Source organism: Streptopelia decaocto (genome assembly GCF_964273445.1).
Source record: "Streptopelia decaocto genome assembly, chromosome: 13".
Classification (NCBI taxonomy): domain Eukaryota; kingdom Metazoa; phylum Chordata; class Aves; order Columbiformes; family Columbidae; genus Streptopelia; species Streptopelia decaocto.
This window is the reverse complement of record NC_138668.1, coordinates 13173897-13191685: the sequence shown is the minus strand read 5'-3', so window position 1 is coordinate 13191685 and position 17789 is coordinate 13173897. Positions and strand designations below refer to the sequence as shown.

Genomic DNA, 17789 nt, shown 5'->3' with positions numbered 1-17789 from the left:
CCACCATCTGGGAGGTCACAGCCTGCCAGCCACAGCCCTCGCTGGGCTGTTCTCCAGCACCACGTGCTGCACCAAGGGCCCAGGTCTGCTCTGGGCCAGGGACAAGCCAGCCCTCTCTGGGGGACCCCTAGGCATGGCAGGGCACTCCTGGGAGCCCCCCGCTCTTTCAGGTCTCTGGTAGCACAGCCCCCTGGGATCCCTTGCAACACCTGCAACTCCAGCCTTCCCCACCCCCTTTCCCAACCTCCCACTCCCCAGCAGCACCTGCTAAACCTCCAGCCGCAGGTGAGGGTTGCCCTCCTTTGGCATCTCCCCGTGAGGTGGCCTGTCCTCAGAGCACCCATCTCCCCAGCCATGGCCAACCCTCCCAACTGAGAGTGGACAGGACCACCATGCTGCTGCGTCACCAGCACCAAAACAGGGCAGCCAGGGCTCAGTACGGGCAGGTCCTGGAGCCCCTCCAGCCCCATGTCCTGCCTGAGGGCTGCACCACCTCTGGGAAAGGAGGTTTCTCTGTAGGGTTCCTCTTCCATGGTGGGGGTGAGATCCTAGGAACAGCACCAGGAAGGTTCTGTACTGATGGACACCAGCTGAGGTCCTGACCAGCTGAGCCAAGATGCTGGCCCCAGCCCAGCAGTGACCCTGGGGTTCACCTGCTTCCTTCTGCAGAGGAGAGCAAAACCACACAGAGCTGTGATGAGGAGGAGGCCCTCCTGCTGCACCATCCCTGCTGGGGCTGGAGATCTGCAGACAGGCTGGGGACACCGACCTGTGCTGGGGCAGTGGGAGGAGGCTGCATGGGTGTGCAGGCTCTGCTGCTCCTTGTTATCAAAACGATGCTGTGCTGAGCCACAGCTGACGAGCTGGGATGCTCAGTGCCATTTATTCACACACTTATGGAAGAGTTTCCAAAGTCTTCTGCTGCTTTAGCTGCCCCAGCACAAACCCAGCCCAGGAGATCATCATGGTGTTGACTCATCTCAAGGCTTTCTGGCATCAAGTGAACAGATGTGGACAGCATTGGTCTCATCCTGACACAGAATTGAAGAAATTGCTCACAAAATCATTCACTGTGCGAGGAAACTCGGAGAAGGAGTGGGGGGTCTCTGTCTTTGGAGGGGTCCAAGACTTGCTCCACAGCCAAGGCAAACCCACCCTCGACACTGGATGTCAGCCGTGAGATTTGCCATCCCTGTCTGCCAGCACTATTGGGACTGTCAGTGGCCCCTTTCTGCTCCTGCCCACCACTTGGCATCTCTCTTCCCTGGCTGTGGAACCCCAGGCTGCCTCTCACCTAAAATCCCTTCCTGTGCCCAGGTGGGCAGGTGAACCACAGCAGAGCCAAGTCCTCTCCAGGAGAGGATGGCCAGGAGCAGCAGGAGATGTGAGCTATTGACCATGAGCATCCCACAGTCCTCTCCTTCCCTGGGGAGGACATAGCAAGAACTACTCATTGGAGACATAAGCATCAGGCTGGACAGGTGTCTCAAGCTTTGCTGTGTCCCAGGCACCAAGCTTTGGGCCATCTTCCACAAAGTGGTGCTGCTTCCCAGCCCTTTGGCCCCTGTCCCTATCAGGACATGGAGGCCACTGCCACTCCCATGGCTCTGCAGGGCTGGAGCCAGCTTCTTGTGTCCAGTCTGCCCACCTGCAGCCATTTCACACCACTTGTGCTCGTGCCAGCTGTGTCCTTCAGCCTACGCAGCTCTTCTCCACCATGGTGGGAGCAGACAGCAGTTTGGTCCCTGCAGGCTCGGCCTGTCTGAGCTCAGGGTGCTGGGCTCTCCTGTTCTTCTCCCAGAGGATACATTCCCCACTTGGACTCTTCTGCTGGGCCTTCTTTTATTAATGCATGTCCTCTGCCAAAAGTCCTTCAAAGGACAAATGCTGGCCAGCATAGCTTCAGGAGAACCCATGGCTGTCAGACATGAGCAAATCTGACCTCATATGGTGTTTTGTCCTGACCCTTTATAGTTACAACTGGCCAAAGCACAAGAAATCATGTGGCAGTGAATGTGCAACACCAAACCTTGCCAGACCTTGGACTTAGCGTCTTCCTGTGGCAGCAGCTTCCCCAGTGTGCCAAGGACATGTCGTGGAGACCATGTCCCACAGAAGAGCTTGACATGGACTTTGATTAGCCTTCCCACACTTCACTGACCCACCCAGGGTCATGAGGTGGGGTGAGTGCCCATGGTCTGGAGATGATCGTCTTGTGGGCAGCCGTCCCCTGACACCCCAGCCCATGCCGTGAGCTGTCCCAGCCCACCTGAGCCTTCTTCTGGAGTGGGATGTGGAGCAGAGGTGCCTGCCCAGGTCCTTGGCTCCCTTTTCCCAGTGGAGAGAGATTTTCAGATCTCTAATGCTGAACAACTTTAACTTGGACTGTTTAGCTCAGTCTCACATGTGACAGCTGCCCAGAGCCTGGCTCCTCTGCAGCCCCTGATGTTCAGCTTCTGCCTGAGGAAAATGGATGATTTAGCCTGAATCCTCACCCTCTGTCTCCCAGGTGGTTTGTGCTCCTTTTGTGTCCATCTGCCCTGGCAGCTCCTGTGCTGTGCAGACCTCTGGATGGGCCACGCAGAGCAGCCAGGAGTTTTGGGGATGCCTCAGCAATGGTCAGAGCAACAAGCTGGGCTGGGCAGCAATGCTCAGTGAGCCCTGTTACACTTCAGCCTTTGGGATGGCGGCTGCTTTCATGGGTGGCACCCACATCCCTGACCCCTGTCCCTTGGCGGGTCTCAGGATGGACTGTCCAGGGCCAGTGACTCACAGGTTTGTGCTTAATCACTCTGCAGAAGCTTCTGAGCATTGGCCAATTTAACAATATCCAAGGAAGACCATAGTTCTGGAGGACTCTCAAGTACCTGTGAGTGTGTTGAAAGTGAAAAAGCTTGCAGTAACAACCAAAACCCTCAGGGGCTGTTTCCTCCCTGGGTCACTTGTTCCTGTCAGCACTGTGTTAGCACCACTTCAAAGGCTGAATGCCCTGTGAAACAAGTCCTTTTGAGCCCTCCATCGCTGTGTCTCCTTCCCATGGTCTCACTGAAGATCCTCATGGCCACACCTGAGCCACTGGCCTTGGACAACACTGAGCAACCCATGGTGGGAATAAAGGTGTTTTTGACTCAATGACATCCCGGGAGGACCATGAGCTCACTCCCACTGGACACCCTTGCTCTGCAGAGGTCTCTGTTGGCTCAGTCCCATCCTCATCCCACGGCCACCGGTGCCCGTCCAGCCAAGCATTTAACAGCTGTTTTCAATCTCCGGCTCAGACCATGGATCCAGCCTGGCTTACTGTGGATCAGACATGGGCCCTGCCCAGGGGGAGCCTGTTGCTCAGGACAGGCTGTACCTGATGCTCAAAGGAGCTGGGCAGCTGGTGTCCCCTCCTCATCTCCAGCATCTACAAGTGGCAGCTCATGGCTGCCACCTCAATCCATCTCAGCATGTTCCCGCTAGTTCCCACCTCCTCCTGCCTGACCACCCACATCAGCCAGGCTGTGGCCATGTTGTCCCCACTTATGTCCCACCTGTCCTTTGCCAGTGTTGGTTTATATTTGCTTTTTCAGGTTCTTCAGCTGCAGTCTCTTCTTCTTCAGGTTTGGAGGACAAGGTCTACCCACACGCTGCTCTCCACCTCCCTGGTGGTGCTGGCCTTTCGCAGGGCGGGCAGCTCTGTCCCTGCATCGCTTGTGTCCCATGTCCTTGCGGGAAGGTGATTCGCCCCATGCCGAGGCAATCGCAGCTTCCCAGGGTAAATCCCAGCGTAAATCCCAGGGGACCCTGCCAGCCTGACGTGGCCATTTTGGGGGAAGCCAGCCCAGCTGCCAGCTCCCCATGGGAACCATCATCTCCGAACCAGGCACAGGACAAACCTGCCCTCGCAGCCCTCTCTGCCGCCACCAGCCCGGCACTGGCCCGGCCCCAGGGGCAAGGTGAGGAGTGAGGGTCCCAGCGGGGTCCCAATGGGGTCCTGGCGGGGTCCCAGCAGGGTCCTGGTGGGGTTTTGGGGCTGTCCGGAGCCAGGAACGTCCCTGCCCTCTTTGTGCTCCCTCTGGTAAGCGGCACAGCGCAAATATCAGCCGAGTTCTTTGAAATGAAAATAAAACTGATAAAAGTCAGGCAAATCCTCCACCCCGGCCCCCACTGCTGGCCCAGGCAGTGGCTCTTTCTGCTGCCGAGCCGGCTCCCGCAGTTATAAATACATTATGTATGCCGGTGTCCGTCGGCCAGAGCCTTTTGTTGATGCTGAATATGTCCTGGCCAACAAAAGTGGACTGGATTAGCCACAGTGGATTAAAAGATTTTCTTCTTAGAGTTTACCTAATAATATAACAATTGACATAGAAGGTCTCTTTGAACCCTACACGACTCTCTTATTTTACCATCTGTGAGTTTGCTTTCCGTGCTGCCGATGGGGCGCCCGTCTGCCGGTGGTGACGGTGGTGGGAACGCTGCCTGGAGCCGAATTTGTTGCCGAGCAGAAGCAAGCAGCCCGTACTTGAAGGGAGGCAGCGGGAAGGGAAAGTGGCACAACTTCTGTCCTCCTGCCTTTGTCCTCGGCCCTTCTGCCGGTGCTCCCCAGGCTCGCCATGCCGTGGCGCAGGGAAGGAGGAGATCCAAGGAACGGGCTCAAGCCATGGGGAAGCCGCCCGCTCATCTGCAATTCGAGGTGTCCGGAGAGGTCCTGGCTGGAATAAGCTTCTTTATCAATCATGAATTTTAGGAGAGTTGCGGAACTGTGAGCCGATGGAGTTTGCTCGTCTGGGTTTCAGCCGTTGGGCTCTGGCCGCTGTCTCTGGTCTCCATTGCAAGATGGGTCGGGCAGCGGCAGCAGCGACACTGGGAAACATGGAGGGCAGCGGCAGCAGGGGAGGAAGGCTCCCCCCGCCATCCTGCGGTGCCGCCGCCACTCGCCCCCTCCTCCGGCACACCCTGGCGTCCCGGCCTTGGGCTTTGATCTCATCCGGGGGGGCCCCACTCGCAAGTCTTTCATAGCAGCCTTTGGAAATATCTGTGCTCAGAAGTCGCCAGTAATGAGATGGGGAGACGACGAGCAATTTAGGCGCCGCTCTTTCTTGCTTGCGTTTCTTTTTATCTCCATCTTCCCTATTTTTCTTTTTTTTTAAATTTTTTTTTTCAAATTCACTTCTGGAGCGGCACTGACTTTGTGTGGGATCACCGCACCACCCAGACCTGCCGGGGCGGTGTGGGGGGGCAGGAATATGGGGCTCGCGCCTCTCAGCCGGGGGCCTTTGATGAAGCTGCTTTGCGAAATTTGATGTGAAAGGCCTACGATAGCAATTTGGGGAGAATGGTGGAGCCTTTCTCCACCCGCCTCTCTTTGTCTCCTGCCCGAAGGGGGGTTTCATTGTGGGTGCCGGGGCGAAGGGGTCGGGGCGGCGGCGTGGGTGGGGTGGGGCGGCGGAGGGGACCGCGGCGCGGGAGAACAATAAGCGGGGAGATGGGGAGAGTTGGGATTTCTCACCTGCCCGGGCGTTCGCAGTCCGCCATGACGGGAGCAGCCGCCCCGCTTGCCGCCGGCCGGAGCACTTTTTTTCCCCAGACTCTTGAACCTATTTCCCTTTCTTGGCAAGTGCGTGGCTGGAAGATGGGAATCTTTACTTTATATTGCAGCTTGGGCTTCCCAGCCTGATTGGTTGCGGCCAGGACCAAATGCTGGTCCTTCCATCCCATTGTCACTATGGCAACCGGCCCCGTTAGGCACCACCGATTTACTTATAATTGCTGGGTAAATAGTCAAGACAGGCCGCTTTCATCCTGCACCAAGAGATTGCTCTTCCTCATCGCCTTTTTTTCTCTTTTTTTAATTTTTTTAAATTTTTTATTGGAGAAGGAAGCCCTAAGGAACAGCAACACTTAAGGAAAACTCTTTGAAGGCTGTTGCAGAAAGCAGTGCCCCCCTCCTGGCCAGCCTTTTCCCATCGCGGCCACTGCACAATGCCTCGATGCCAGGGCTTTGCTGCACCATCACGCAGCCCTCACCATCATCCTCCTCCAAGGAGCAGCGCTGGGTGGGGATGCACGATGCCCCATGGATGCACAGGTCTGACCGCGGTGGGCTCTTGCCACCAACCGCTGCTTCTGCCTTTCGCAGGGATTTCACACCGGTTCATAAGGAGAGCGAGGATGGGCTCAAATGGTCCTTCATTGCCCCCGTCCTTCTTCCCCACCACTTCCATTGGTGATTCATGGCCAAAGCGTGCAGGGTTCCTGCCCAAGCACCAGCGCTGCCCGGCTCAGCCAGCCCTTTCCCCAGCTCTGCGGGACCCGGCAGCAGTGCTGGCTGGGATGGGGCAGCTCATACCTCTGGCCCCAGCCATGCTCATCCCTCGAGGCCGGGATGCCGGGGCACCCGCTCTGCCCCGCTGCCTTCACGCTGAGCCGCTCCGTGCTGGGTCTGCCAGGCACAGAGCTTCTCGTCACTCCTGGAGGGTGTTTAATGATGACAGGCAGAGCGATATGCGCAGGTCTTGTCGCCAGACCTGTAAGCATGGATCACAATTTGTGCTCATGGCCAGGTGGGTCCCGCAGGCAGGAGTGCGGCTCCAGCTCCATCCTCATGGTCCTGGGATGGATGCTGCAGCCAGAAAACAGCACAGGGGCGCCCAGCCCAGGCTTACCACCGGGACACACACACAGCACTTCTGTCCTCACCGGCCACAGCTGGCACCAAACAGAAATTCCAGGAAAATGGGGAAAAAAAAGGTCTTAGGGAGAATCTAAGGGCTGGAGACATCCTGGGAAAACAGAGAGCTCATGGGCAGCAGGGTGAGAGAGGAGTGGGTTGGGCTTGAGAGGAAGCCAAGGTCATGTTCCCATCCACCCTCACAGCCAGCCCAAGGGACGAGTCCATCATGGCAGCTGCAGGAGAAGCACTGCGGGGCACCGCGCAAGCTCCTTGCTTCAGTGGGAGGACTGGGGGATTCCCACCCTGCATACTGGGGAGCATAGAAGACAGGGGTGGCCATAGACAACAACATGGAAACAGCCGAGGATGGAACAGCAAGGAGCCGTGAGGCCAGGAGGCATCTCCAGAGCTTCTGAAGGAACTGGGAGACGAACCTGCTGACCCTCAAACAGCCCTACCTCCCAGAAAGGGCAATTTGGAGCCTGGCAAATGCATTAACAATTTTCCTTTCACATACGACAGGGAGAGGCAGGAAAGGGCGGGCCACTAATCTGATGGCTGTACCAGAACATCAGCAGAGATGCTCCTGAAAGCACCATTTGTAGGCACCTGGGTAAATAAACCCTCTCTGGGAAACTGAGATGACTTGTACAGGGATGACCTGTCCCCTAAGTGCAGCCAACTTGGAAAGTGCCGGCAGCAACCTCTGGGTCTGATGGGGAAAGGGGCTGGCTGGTGCCTGGAGCAGCAAGCGGGGCTGTACCATGCAGCCACCCCAGGGATGGCATTACAGCTCCGGCTTTAGAGCCTTTGCTCCAGGAGCCAGTGTCCGGCACAGGGCGGTTCAGGAGCGGAGCCGGGAGCCCCGGCACAGCCCAGCACTGCTGTCTGACTGCAGGTCCCACCACGCTCCCATCATGCCTGCGGCTGCTCTCGCACTTGCACTTTCTCTGTTTTAAAGGCAGCTTCTCCATGAAGTGCTTTGGGGCTTGGCTGAAAGGGGGTTGCTGCCTTTCTGCTGACAACAAGCTGGTGCCTCTCTGGGTACCTGTGGGCTGGGGTTCCACCTGGCTCCGCTCCCAGCACCGGGACCTTCTGTCTGTGCTTGCGGCTGGGAATTGGGCAGAGGCACCACGGCCGTGGGGCTGTGCCGGTGCTGGCAGAGCCGCGCTGCCCTCCTGAGCATCCTCCGGCGGTTCCCATGGTAACTCCCCGGATCTCTGGCTCCCGAGCCAGCACAGCTTTAGCCACACGCCATCACGGCTTTAGCCACAAGCACCCACCGGCCTGTGCCCGCCATCCCAGCTCCCCTGCCAGAGTCTCACCACCCTCTTGCCCTGTCCCCCCAGTGCTGCTGTCCCCTCCTGCCACCCGGGACCTCCTGGCCCCTCTGCAAGGGACCCACCATCTCATACCTCCCTACAGAGAGCAGCTGCACCAGCTCTCCAACATGAGTATCTTCCCCAGAACTCTGTAAAGGCCCTAATTCTCTTTTTTTCTGCAGTGGATCATGCAGAAAACAAGGGAAAACAGACAGCAGGCAAGAGGAGCACAGCATTCAGGGAGGAGAGGGGGACTTGAGCAGGATAAGCAGGGCTGCACATGGGTGATTTCCCATCTCTGCACTTTGGTAGGTCCCAGCTCTGCACATCCCAGCACTGCCGGGCTGGGCAGGACCCTGCTAGCCCAGCACCAGCATTCAAGGAGATTTTCCCCAATTTTTGGTCCTGGTGCCCAGCTCCAGTTCCCTGCTTCAAAAACAGTGGTGGAGAACTGTTGCAAAAAGAAAAGGCCACAGGTAAGGCTTGAAGCTCAATGTCAAACAGACCGAGAGGTTACAATGTGAGAAAGAGGAGGAAATACCAGGTACAGCAAAGCCTTGCTGTGAGAGACAGAGCGTGACAAGGCTCGATTCTCAGAGCTGAAAGCAAGGCTTGACATTACATCTGGAATATTGTGTCCAGTTCTGGACCCCTCAGTTCAAGAAGGACAGGGAACTGCTGGAGAGGGTCCAGCGTAGGGCAACAAAGATGATTAAGGGAGTGGAGCATCTCCCTTATGAAGAAAGGCTGAGGGAGCTGGGTCTCTTTAGTTTGGAGAAGAGGAGACTGAGGGGTGACCTTATTAATGTTTATAAATATATAAAGGGTGAGTGCCATGAGGAGGGAGCCAGGCTCTTCTCGGTGGCAAACAATGATAGGACAAGGGGTAATGGGATCAAGCTGGAACACAAGAGGTTCCACTTAAATTTGAGAAAAAACTTCTTCTCAGTGAGGGTGACAGACACTGGAACAGGCTGCCCAGGGGGTTGTGGAGTCTCCTTCTCTGGAGACATTCAAAACCCGCCTGGACATGTTTCTGTGTGACCTCACCTGGGCGTTCCTGCTCCAGCAGGGGGATTGGACTAGATGATCTTTTGAGGTCCCTTCCAATCCCAAACATACTGTGATACTGTGATACTGTGATTAGGCGTAAAGACTTTCCACCACTTGAAACCTAAATCCATGCATTTAACTCAGCTCGGGACCTCAATCAGCATCAGAAGTTGATGGACAACATCCTAAGGAATAAAAAGAGTGGACACACAGATACAAGGGCAGTTGGATGTCTTCTCTAAAGCGAGGACAGGTACCTCAACTTACCCCATGTCCCTGCTGGGCAGGTGAGACCCCGCTGGGTAGGTCCACCTGGATCTCAAGACACGTTCACATACTCCCTCCACCACCTTCACCCAGCTTGGGACGTGCATCCCTGGGGACAGCGGGTCCTGCAAGGACCTTCTCAGAGCGGCCGCATCCCAAGGTACCTGGAGGCCCTGCAAGCAAAGCCCTGCTCCCATTTCAGAAATGCCATTTTCTGCATTTGCCAGAGTGCTCTAACTGGCTTGAAACAGCACCATTTTCAGCGTTTCCATGGCGATGGCTGCCTGGTAAATGCATGTGATGGAGATGTGCACGGACAGCAGAGTCCAGCCAGGCAGAGGTGCCTCTGGCCAGTCCACCACTGGCACCGCTGCCCCTCGCACCCCCAGCCCTTCCTCCCATGGCCAAGGACCCCAATCTGAGCCCATGACGTGCAGGAGCTGTGGATGGAGGTAACGCCACACACCCACCCATGCCCCATCTGCCCTGGTCCAGCATCCTCGGTCCAGCTCACCCCATGGCTGTAGGAGAGACTGAGGCAGTGCTCATCTGTGATGCCGAGCAGGGGACTCTCAGACAGAGCACTGTGGTGGGGTTTGGGTGACCAGCCCCGTTCTCCTGCCCCATCAGAAGTCCTCCCAGCGCTGGCTGCAGTCCCTGTGCAGGAGAATAAAACAAACAGGTGATTCTGTGCTCGGGACGCCAGCAAGCAGCCGCCTTGTATTGACAGATCGGCAGAAACCTTGCCCTGCCAGTTCTCCTCAGGATTTTTCCTTTCGTTGCTGTCTTGCTGAGATCATTTTTCATCATTTCCCCTTCTCAGCACTCTCTGCTGCTACCCCAGCCTTATCTTACGCTGCCAAACTCAAGGTGACCCTGGGGAGGGCTCCCTGGCAGCTTGTAGGTGACTGTCATGTTCTCACAAGCTGCAATGGTGCTCGGGATCCTCATGGCAGCTGCTGTTGAGCACAGACAGAGCCTGGTGACCTTTGCTGGAACCCAAGGGGGTGCTCAGGTCTGAGCTGTGCTCAGCGGCCAGGCCCTGTCCCTGTCCAGGGCAGACTGGCAGCCTCGAGCTGACAGCACCTGATTTGCAGCCATGTGTTTGTGGCATCTGTGGTTTACTGGGAACATGCTGTTGTAGCAGACGACCAGCTCCTCCAGTTCCCTGTGTTCCAGCAGTGAAGGAACCTGATACCTGCCAGACTGAGCCCACCTCGACATATGAAAACCACCATCGCCACCACACACGCGGAATCAAGCTCTCCATCTGTGGTCAGAGCTGCACAAAACCAGGCATAAACCCAGGCCAGCTCTGACACCGGCCCCTGAGCTATTCCTCCACCTCCTCAAAGCAACCTGGCTGGGGACATTGTTTCCCAAACTGCCCCAAATGCTGCCCAGGGGCTCCCTCTCCACCTTAAGACATTTGCTACACTGCTGAGCAGGAGGAGAAGCCAGCCCTGCATGGCTGCGGCTGTGCAACCGTGGACTTTGTTTCCCCTGAAGCTGCAGCATCCCTGGTCCACAAGCAGTTTCCAGCTTTCCTCAGGTGAGGAGAGTATCTCCAGGGGTGTGTGTCCATGAGGTGGGGGTCCCAGTCACATCCAGCATGGCTGTAGGGGCAGGAGCAAGGTAAGCGTTTCAGAGTGAAGGCAGGTGAGGGATTGGAGGGTTCCCACTCCAGAGTCAGGATTAACCATGAACCCAGAAGCTTCCTGATGGGGAAGCTCCTGCAGCTCCTATTGCACACAGTGCCCCAAACCCCAGTGGGACCGGAGCTCTCTCCCAGGTGTGGCCAAAAGCTCCCACTGCCCCTCAGCACCCACCAAACCTTTCGAGGGTGTCAGATCCTGCAGAACGGGCACACATGATGAGCAGCGCTGAGGAACGGAGACAACTTCAAGGACAGAGAACAGCAGCACAGCTGGGAGGACGCACAGCCCAAGCTCTCCCCGAGAGCACCAGCACCACATGACTGGCAGATAATTTTTCATAACTAAAACCTACTTGCCCCAAGTACAGAGCAGGAGCTGAGAACTGCCCGCTCAGCCATCCCGAACAGCCCCTCAGCCCCGAGGAGCTGTGAGACACACAGGGACCACCGCAGGGCTGGGCAGGGTCCAGGCAGGCGCCAGCCACGCTCTGCTGCAGCCACACTGGGCCCCAGGGGCCAGTCCTGCACCAGCACGTTCCAGTAAAGCTATGGAGGGGGCCTGGACGGAGCCACAGTCTGGAGCTTTGCTCAGAGCTGCATTAAAATGCATGAGCTGCGCTAGCCCTAATGATGAGCGGAGCTGTCAAACAAGGAGCTTGTCCCAGCTAATTATCTCTAACGAGGGCAGAGTGTCAGGGTCCCCGAGGAGCTGGGCAGCAGCTTCCCACTCAGCTCAGTTGCAGAAGAGAGAGAAGATAAGCAAATGTCATTGTGCTGGCCTAGCTACAAAATCATTAATTAGGCAAATGCAACCTTCTGTGCCAGTTTGCTCTTGAGAACCTGGACTCGCCAAAGCTGAGACACGCAGGCAGGCTGGAAACACGCCAGCTTTTGCCACCCAACCTGTCCCCTGCAGTGCCGAGCCTCCTGCTCCCGCGCAGACAGCACAGCCCCAGTCCTGCAGCCCCCAACAGCCAGCGTGGGTCTGCACAGCTGTGTCATGCTCGCCCAGGGGCTCTAACACCCCTTGTGAGGGCTCCAACACGTTCCCTGGCACAAAAAGCAGCAGCGAAGTCTGGTCTTCACGAAATGCCATTTAGGTCACATTCACCTCAAGCACTTCCCTCATCCCCAGCCACCTCACACAGCCCTACCGAGGCCCCGTGCCCACCCAGCAGCTGCCTCCGCAGTGCTTCTCCTCCAAAGCCTCAAGGCAGACATTACACCACTAGAAATTTCTGCTCCCTGTGGTCCTATTCCACCCCAGTGCAGAGGGGACCAGCCACACACTGCTCTACAAGCCCAGTTCCTCTGTCATCATGGGTCCTATGGCTCAGAAACTGAGACCGTACACCTGCTAGAGAGGGGGAATGTGTCTCATCCCAAGGCAAGGTGAAGGCAAAGTTTCTTCCTGGGGTGACAACACAGCTCACATGAAGTCCACCCTGCAAGCTCTGCTCTCATCCCTCACCTCAGAGCTGAGGGGAAAGGCAGAAGTTGCTTTTTGTCCAGCCAGAAACCCTCTGCAGGACCACGAAGCTCACAGACGCCATCAGTGACACACAGCACTGTGCACTGGTGTGGAATTCTGGCAAGTGCTTTTCAGTCCCTTCATGCCAGACAGGGGCAAAGGCTTGAACACCCACATCAACTACAGTTTTACAAAATGAGAGATTTTAAAATCACCAGCTTCCAACAGAAACAGCACTGGAAGCCAAGGGGTTGGAGTGAACTGCTGGGTGGGGAGCTCAGCCCCACCTGCTGGCAGCCCTGCTAGAGGCCAGGGTTTGGGGTCACGCTTTTGGGGCTCAACTGTCTCTGCAGAAGGGGGCTGGGCACCGATCAAAGTTACACCACCACATATCACAGCCCCTGTTATAAAACACTACCGAGCAATGAGGATCAGAGAAAAGTTTACTGATATTCCCAAAACGCATATTTCATTTTGTATCATGATAAAGCCCTCGACAGCAGCCAACTCCTTGCACAGGCAGAAGAACCACATGAAGTCAGTCTTACGAGAATGCTTCCAGAGGCCACAGGACAGAAATTCTTTCCTTGGCCCACGGGAGCAGTTGCTCACTGAACTTAGACTGTCATTAGATCTCAGTAACTGCAACATGCTCCTGGGAACGCTCTTCATGTGGCCCCTTCCACACAGCGTGGTTCAGGCAGAACTTGCTGAACCCTACAGCCTGATCTGCAGCAGGGGTTTTACTCCAAAGGTTTCTACTTCTGCTGCTTCTGCAGCTCCTGTTCTTTCAGTTGGTTGACGAGCTCTTCAGCATACACTTTAAAGAGTGGGACAGGGTCCTGAAACAAAGCAGAGGGTAAACCACTTAAAATGAGTGAACCTGAGCAGCAGCAGCAAGGGTGAAATGTAACAGCAAGCCCAGGGAGCCAGTGCTGCAGAAGCAGTAACGACTAAAACCGGAGGAAGATGTGCCAGGGTTTTTTCAGTGGCAGAACAAGACAACCTGCTGTGCTGCTCCTCCAGAAACAGCTGCTGCTCAGCTCTGGGACCCTGCCCCAAAGATGACAGGCACCTGTGGGGGATGTTCAGCAGCTCTCCCAGTCCTGCCCACAGATGAGAATCATCAGCAGCTCCCAGGGATCCATTTTCCTCTAAAAAAAACTTGCTTCCCTCCTCACATTGCCCTCAATCAGAGCTGTACTAAAGCACGTTGGGAGAACTTGCCCCTTGCAGAAGCTGGGGCCTGCAGGGTTTGGGGTGCAGCACCACCTCCTGCACTCAGTGCCCCCAACCTCTGCCTCTGCTGCAGCCACAACAGGAGCCAACAGATCTGGGGAAGATGTCACCAAGAGACCCCACCACCCCAGGAAGCCCTTTACCCCACCAGCAGCTCTCTGGTGCACCCTCCTCTGCATATTGCTTCTAAAAAGCAAGCTGCAGCGACAGAGGGTCACAAACCCAGTGAGCCCTGGGCTTGTGTCTGTGTGTCTCAAAGCACAAGAAGTACAGCAGAACAAACCAAAGATGCTCATGCAAAAGGGCAGGAGTTATGAGCCATCGTCCTATATATCTCTCTCTGCATTGGGGGATCTGGTTTTACAATCTGCTTAAATTTAGCCCCTTGTTTTGTGCACCCAAGTTTAACTGGGCTCATGCGGCTGCTCAGGAGTTTCGGAGCACAATTTCCATTGCTCAGGAGAGCTCAAGCTGCTCAGAAGATGAGCTGGACCTGCAGCCCAACACAGCTAAGGTACCTGGGTGCCAAGCACAGCCTCAGGAACTCACCTTTTTTTCTAGTAGCCTCTGTTTTTCTATTGCTTCTTCTAAACTCAAGCCAACCCATTCAGCTTCCTCTTCTGGGATCGCAAACTCCTGTGATAGAAGAAGGGGCAGGTGGTACAGTCCTTCCAGGTGACTAAGACGCAAATCCTCTCTATGCCCAACTCACACAAACATGCAATCCACTAAGAATGTTATTATGGACAAATCTTAAAACACTGTTCCCTCATTTCTGGCAACCAAAATCCACTTCTCCTCTCTCCCCGTGCAAGGGTCCTGCTTCCTCTGATCAGTCCTGTCTCTCCTTTGTGTGGTTCTGGGGCTGTTTCTCAGCACAAATCCATGGGCCGTGGATGCTGCTGGTGTTTCTGTGCTGAAAACCATCACCAGCCGCACAAAACCACCCTGCACACAGGCAGCCTGGGCTCCTTGCTGCGGTGTCAGCACAAATTCTCACTGCTCTTGGCAGTGCCACCTCCTACCAGAGCTTATTGCAGACCCTCGCTGGCTGTGCTCACAGCAAAAATACAGGATTTCGCCACCCTAAGTGATCAGTACAGAAATTAGCGTCCCACAGAGGGACATGAAAAACTTGACAAACGATGTTTAGATCTCCTTTGCCCATACCCTTAACCCTAAACACAGGAGCGTTAACACTGTTTTGTGCTGTGATAGGGTGATTAGGGTGTTACCAGCCTGGACAACTAGCAAACATCACTGTAGACAGCAGGGCAGGGACTGCAGGGCAGGCACCCACCTGGTACTTGTTATAGATCGCCTCTCTTCTGGCTGGGTCATCGGGATGCAGTTTAGGATCCCGCCGTGCAAGTCGCAGCAGCATCGTTCGCTTCAAATCCATCCCAAGCTTCGAGCACATATCGGCTTTTGGAGTCTGGAGAAAGAGTCTGATGTTAAAATGCACCAAGAGACCAGCTGCTGGAGAACGTGTGAGTTTACTACCATATAGACAACACTGGTGGTTTATCCACACACTATACAGCCTCTCAGGATGCAGATCATAAAAAGCAAAAGATCCTTTGGATTTGTTCTGGAGCTAATTTGATCATACTTCTGATCTTTAAGTCTCAGGACTTTAGTCATAGAATTATTTTGGATGGAGGAGACCCTTAAGATCATTGAGTCCAACCATACTCTAACTTGGGCACTAAACCATGTTCCTTAAAAACCTCATCTAAACATTTTTTAAACACCCCCAAGGATGGTGACTCCACCTGGGCAGCCTGTTCCAGCGCTTCACAACCCTTTCTGTGAAGAAAATCTTCCTAATATCCAATCTAAACCTCCCCTGGCACAACTTGAGACCACTTCCTCTCATCCTATCACTTGTTACTTGGGAGAAGAGACCAACACCTTCCATGCTACGCTCAAAGCTTTAGCCCTGCGCTGACACACGACCCGCAGCAGACACCCGCCAGCCCCCAAGCACGGGGCCTGACCTTGAGGATGTAGAAGTCGAAGCCGTAGGCTTGGTCGATGAGGTCCAGGGTGCGCATGGTGACGGTGATGGTGAGCGTGGCATCCAGGATCTCGCTGTAGAACTGTCGCTCGAACAGCTGCGGCTTCCACGTCTTGGGCAGCCGGGTGGAGAGCTGGGCAGAGAGGGGCCCTGAGCACCCGCCCCAGGGGCCGGGGGGCCCGGGACACGGAGGAGCCCTATGAATTTATCTTCTAATAATCAAACATGAGTCTTACAAATCACCAGCTATCCAAATCCAGGACAGGGTTAAGTTCAAAATTTCAACTATTTTTAGCTCTTTCTTTGGGAGACACGCATCCTTTTTTAAAGCAAGCTTTGTATTTAGTGAAACAGAAGCACATAGAGCTTGATGACTGACTTAATGCCATTTCCTAAATAAGAGCACTGAATCATGCATTTTTAGGGGTGTGCATCTCGGTCATTTTTGTGAATGATAAATATATTAGGCTGTGATATGTGGCATACTAATTGAGTGTATATATATGTTATACTGCTATATCAAACTGAGTCACTGAGTAGCTTACACATCACACATGGCCTACTCAGGAGGGAAAAATATGGTCTGACACAGATTCCCACTGTATTTGTAGCCACTGTATCAGGAAAAAATATGAATTCTGATTGAGAAGTCTCTTATTGAAGATATACAGGGTGTTTAAAAAAGATGGACCCAATTTCAAAACAGTCGTCATTTCAAGTTGGGTCCATCTTTTTGAAACACCCTGTGTCTTAATAGTGAATAGATATTTAAGCTAAAATGAAATATATTAAATAATTCGTGTAGCTACTGTCTGTTGTGAAATTTTGCATGGACCAATGGCTAAAAGTCTCCGAAGCAGACTGAAAAATATGATCCTGTAAGGAATGTTTAACAAAGAACTGTTGTTTTTACATAACTGAGGACCTGGCACCTGACCCCAGCAGGGGGAAGGACTATGAATCCTTAATGTAAAACACAGTCTCTTCCCAGAATATATACGGACATCTGTATACATACAGATACCTGTATTTACAAGTTTATTTAGGGGGAAGTGCAGCCAAAGTTCCAGGAATCCATATCTTAAATAGATTGATAAGTAGAAGGGTATTGTATGTGTCTGTAAACCCTGCAGTACCCAACCAATGGGGAACAGGGGAGGGAAACTGCGGCTGGGATTTTGGGGGGATATAAGCAGGGGCTTTTTGCCCCATTATGTGTGCCTACCTTTAGGTAGAACACCCGGTCTTACAATATTGTTATTAAAAATTTGCTTTGCTGAGACATGCTGCCTGAGCCTATTGTATTGGCAGAATAATTGTTTGCTATGTTCCTTCTTCACTATTCACAGAATCCCAGAGTGTCAGGGGTTGGAAGGGCCCTGGAAAGCTCATCCAGTGCAATCCCCCCATGGAGCAGGAACACCCAGCTGAGGTTACACAGGAAGGTGTCCAGGCGGGTTGCAATGTCTGCACAGAAGGAGACTCCACAACCCCCTGGGCAGCCTGGGCCAGGCTCTGACACCCTCACTGAGAAGAAGTTTCTTCTCATATTTAAGTGGAACCTCCTGTGTTCCAGTTTGAACCCATTGCCCCTTGTCCTACCGTTGGTTGTTCTCACTTGACACATACGAAAGAAGACGCTGCTAATTCTGTTTCGCATGACTGTCAGTTCACAATATCTAGCTAAGTTTTCTTTCAAGACCCACTAATGACTAACGACACGGGGCGGGCGGTTCCCGGCCACCGGAAGGCCCGCAGCGCTCACCTTGTCGTTGCGCGCGTACCGGAAGCCGCGGATCCAGCCCTCGCCGCCCCACAGCCCCTCGTGTGCGGCGGGCGGCAGATACACCGGCACCGGCACGTCCTGCACCCGCTCCCGCTCCCCGGTGCGCGGGTTCCGCCGGTAGCGCACCCCCAGCGGCCGCCAGTGCACGGGGGTGGGCGGCGTGTCGTCCTGCAGCGCGTCCAGGTAGTGCTGCGGCAGCCGCGCGCAGATGCCCTCCCGCAGCCGCATGGCGGCCCAGAGCCGCGGCGGGAACCGGTGCAGCGGCATCGCCACCGCCGCTTCCGCTCCCGCCCGCCGGAACCGGGGCCGCAGCCGC

At 54.9% G+C, this 17789-nt stretch overlaps 1 protein-coding gene across 1 annotated transcript; it reads right to left on the bottom strand.

Annotated features, from left to right (window-relative positions):
* Positions 1–12853: 12853 nt before the first annotated feature.
* On the bottom strand, positions 12854–17789 carry MRPL28 (mitochondrial ribosomal protein L28). The gene is made up of 5 exons (XM_082064312.1): positions 17453–17789; positions 15668–15820; positions 14968–15102; positions 14217–14303; positions 12854–13270 (listed from the first exon to the last, which is right to left on the bottom strand). The coding sequence occupies exons 1-5, from the start codon at positions 17738–17740 to the stop codon at positions 13187–13189; spliced, it is 747 nt and encodes a 248-aa protein (XP_081920438.1). The 5' UTR covers positions 17741–17789; the 3' UTR covers positions 12854–13186.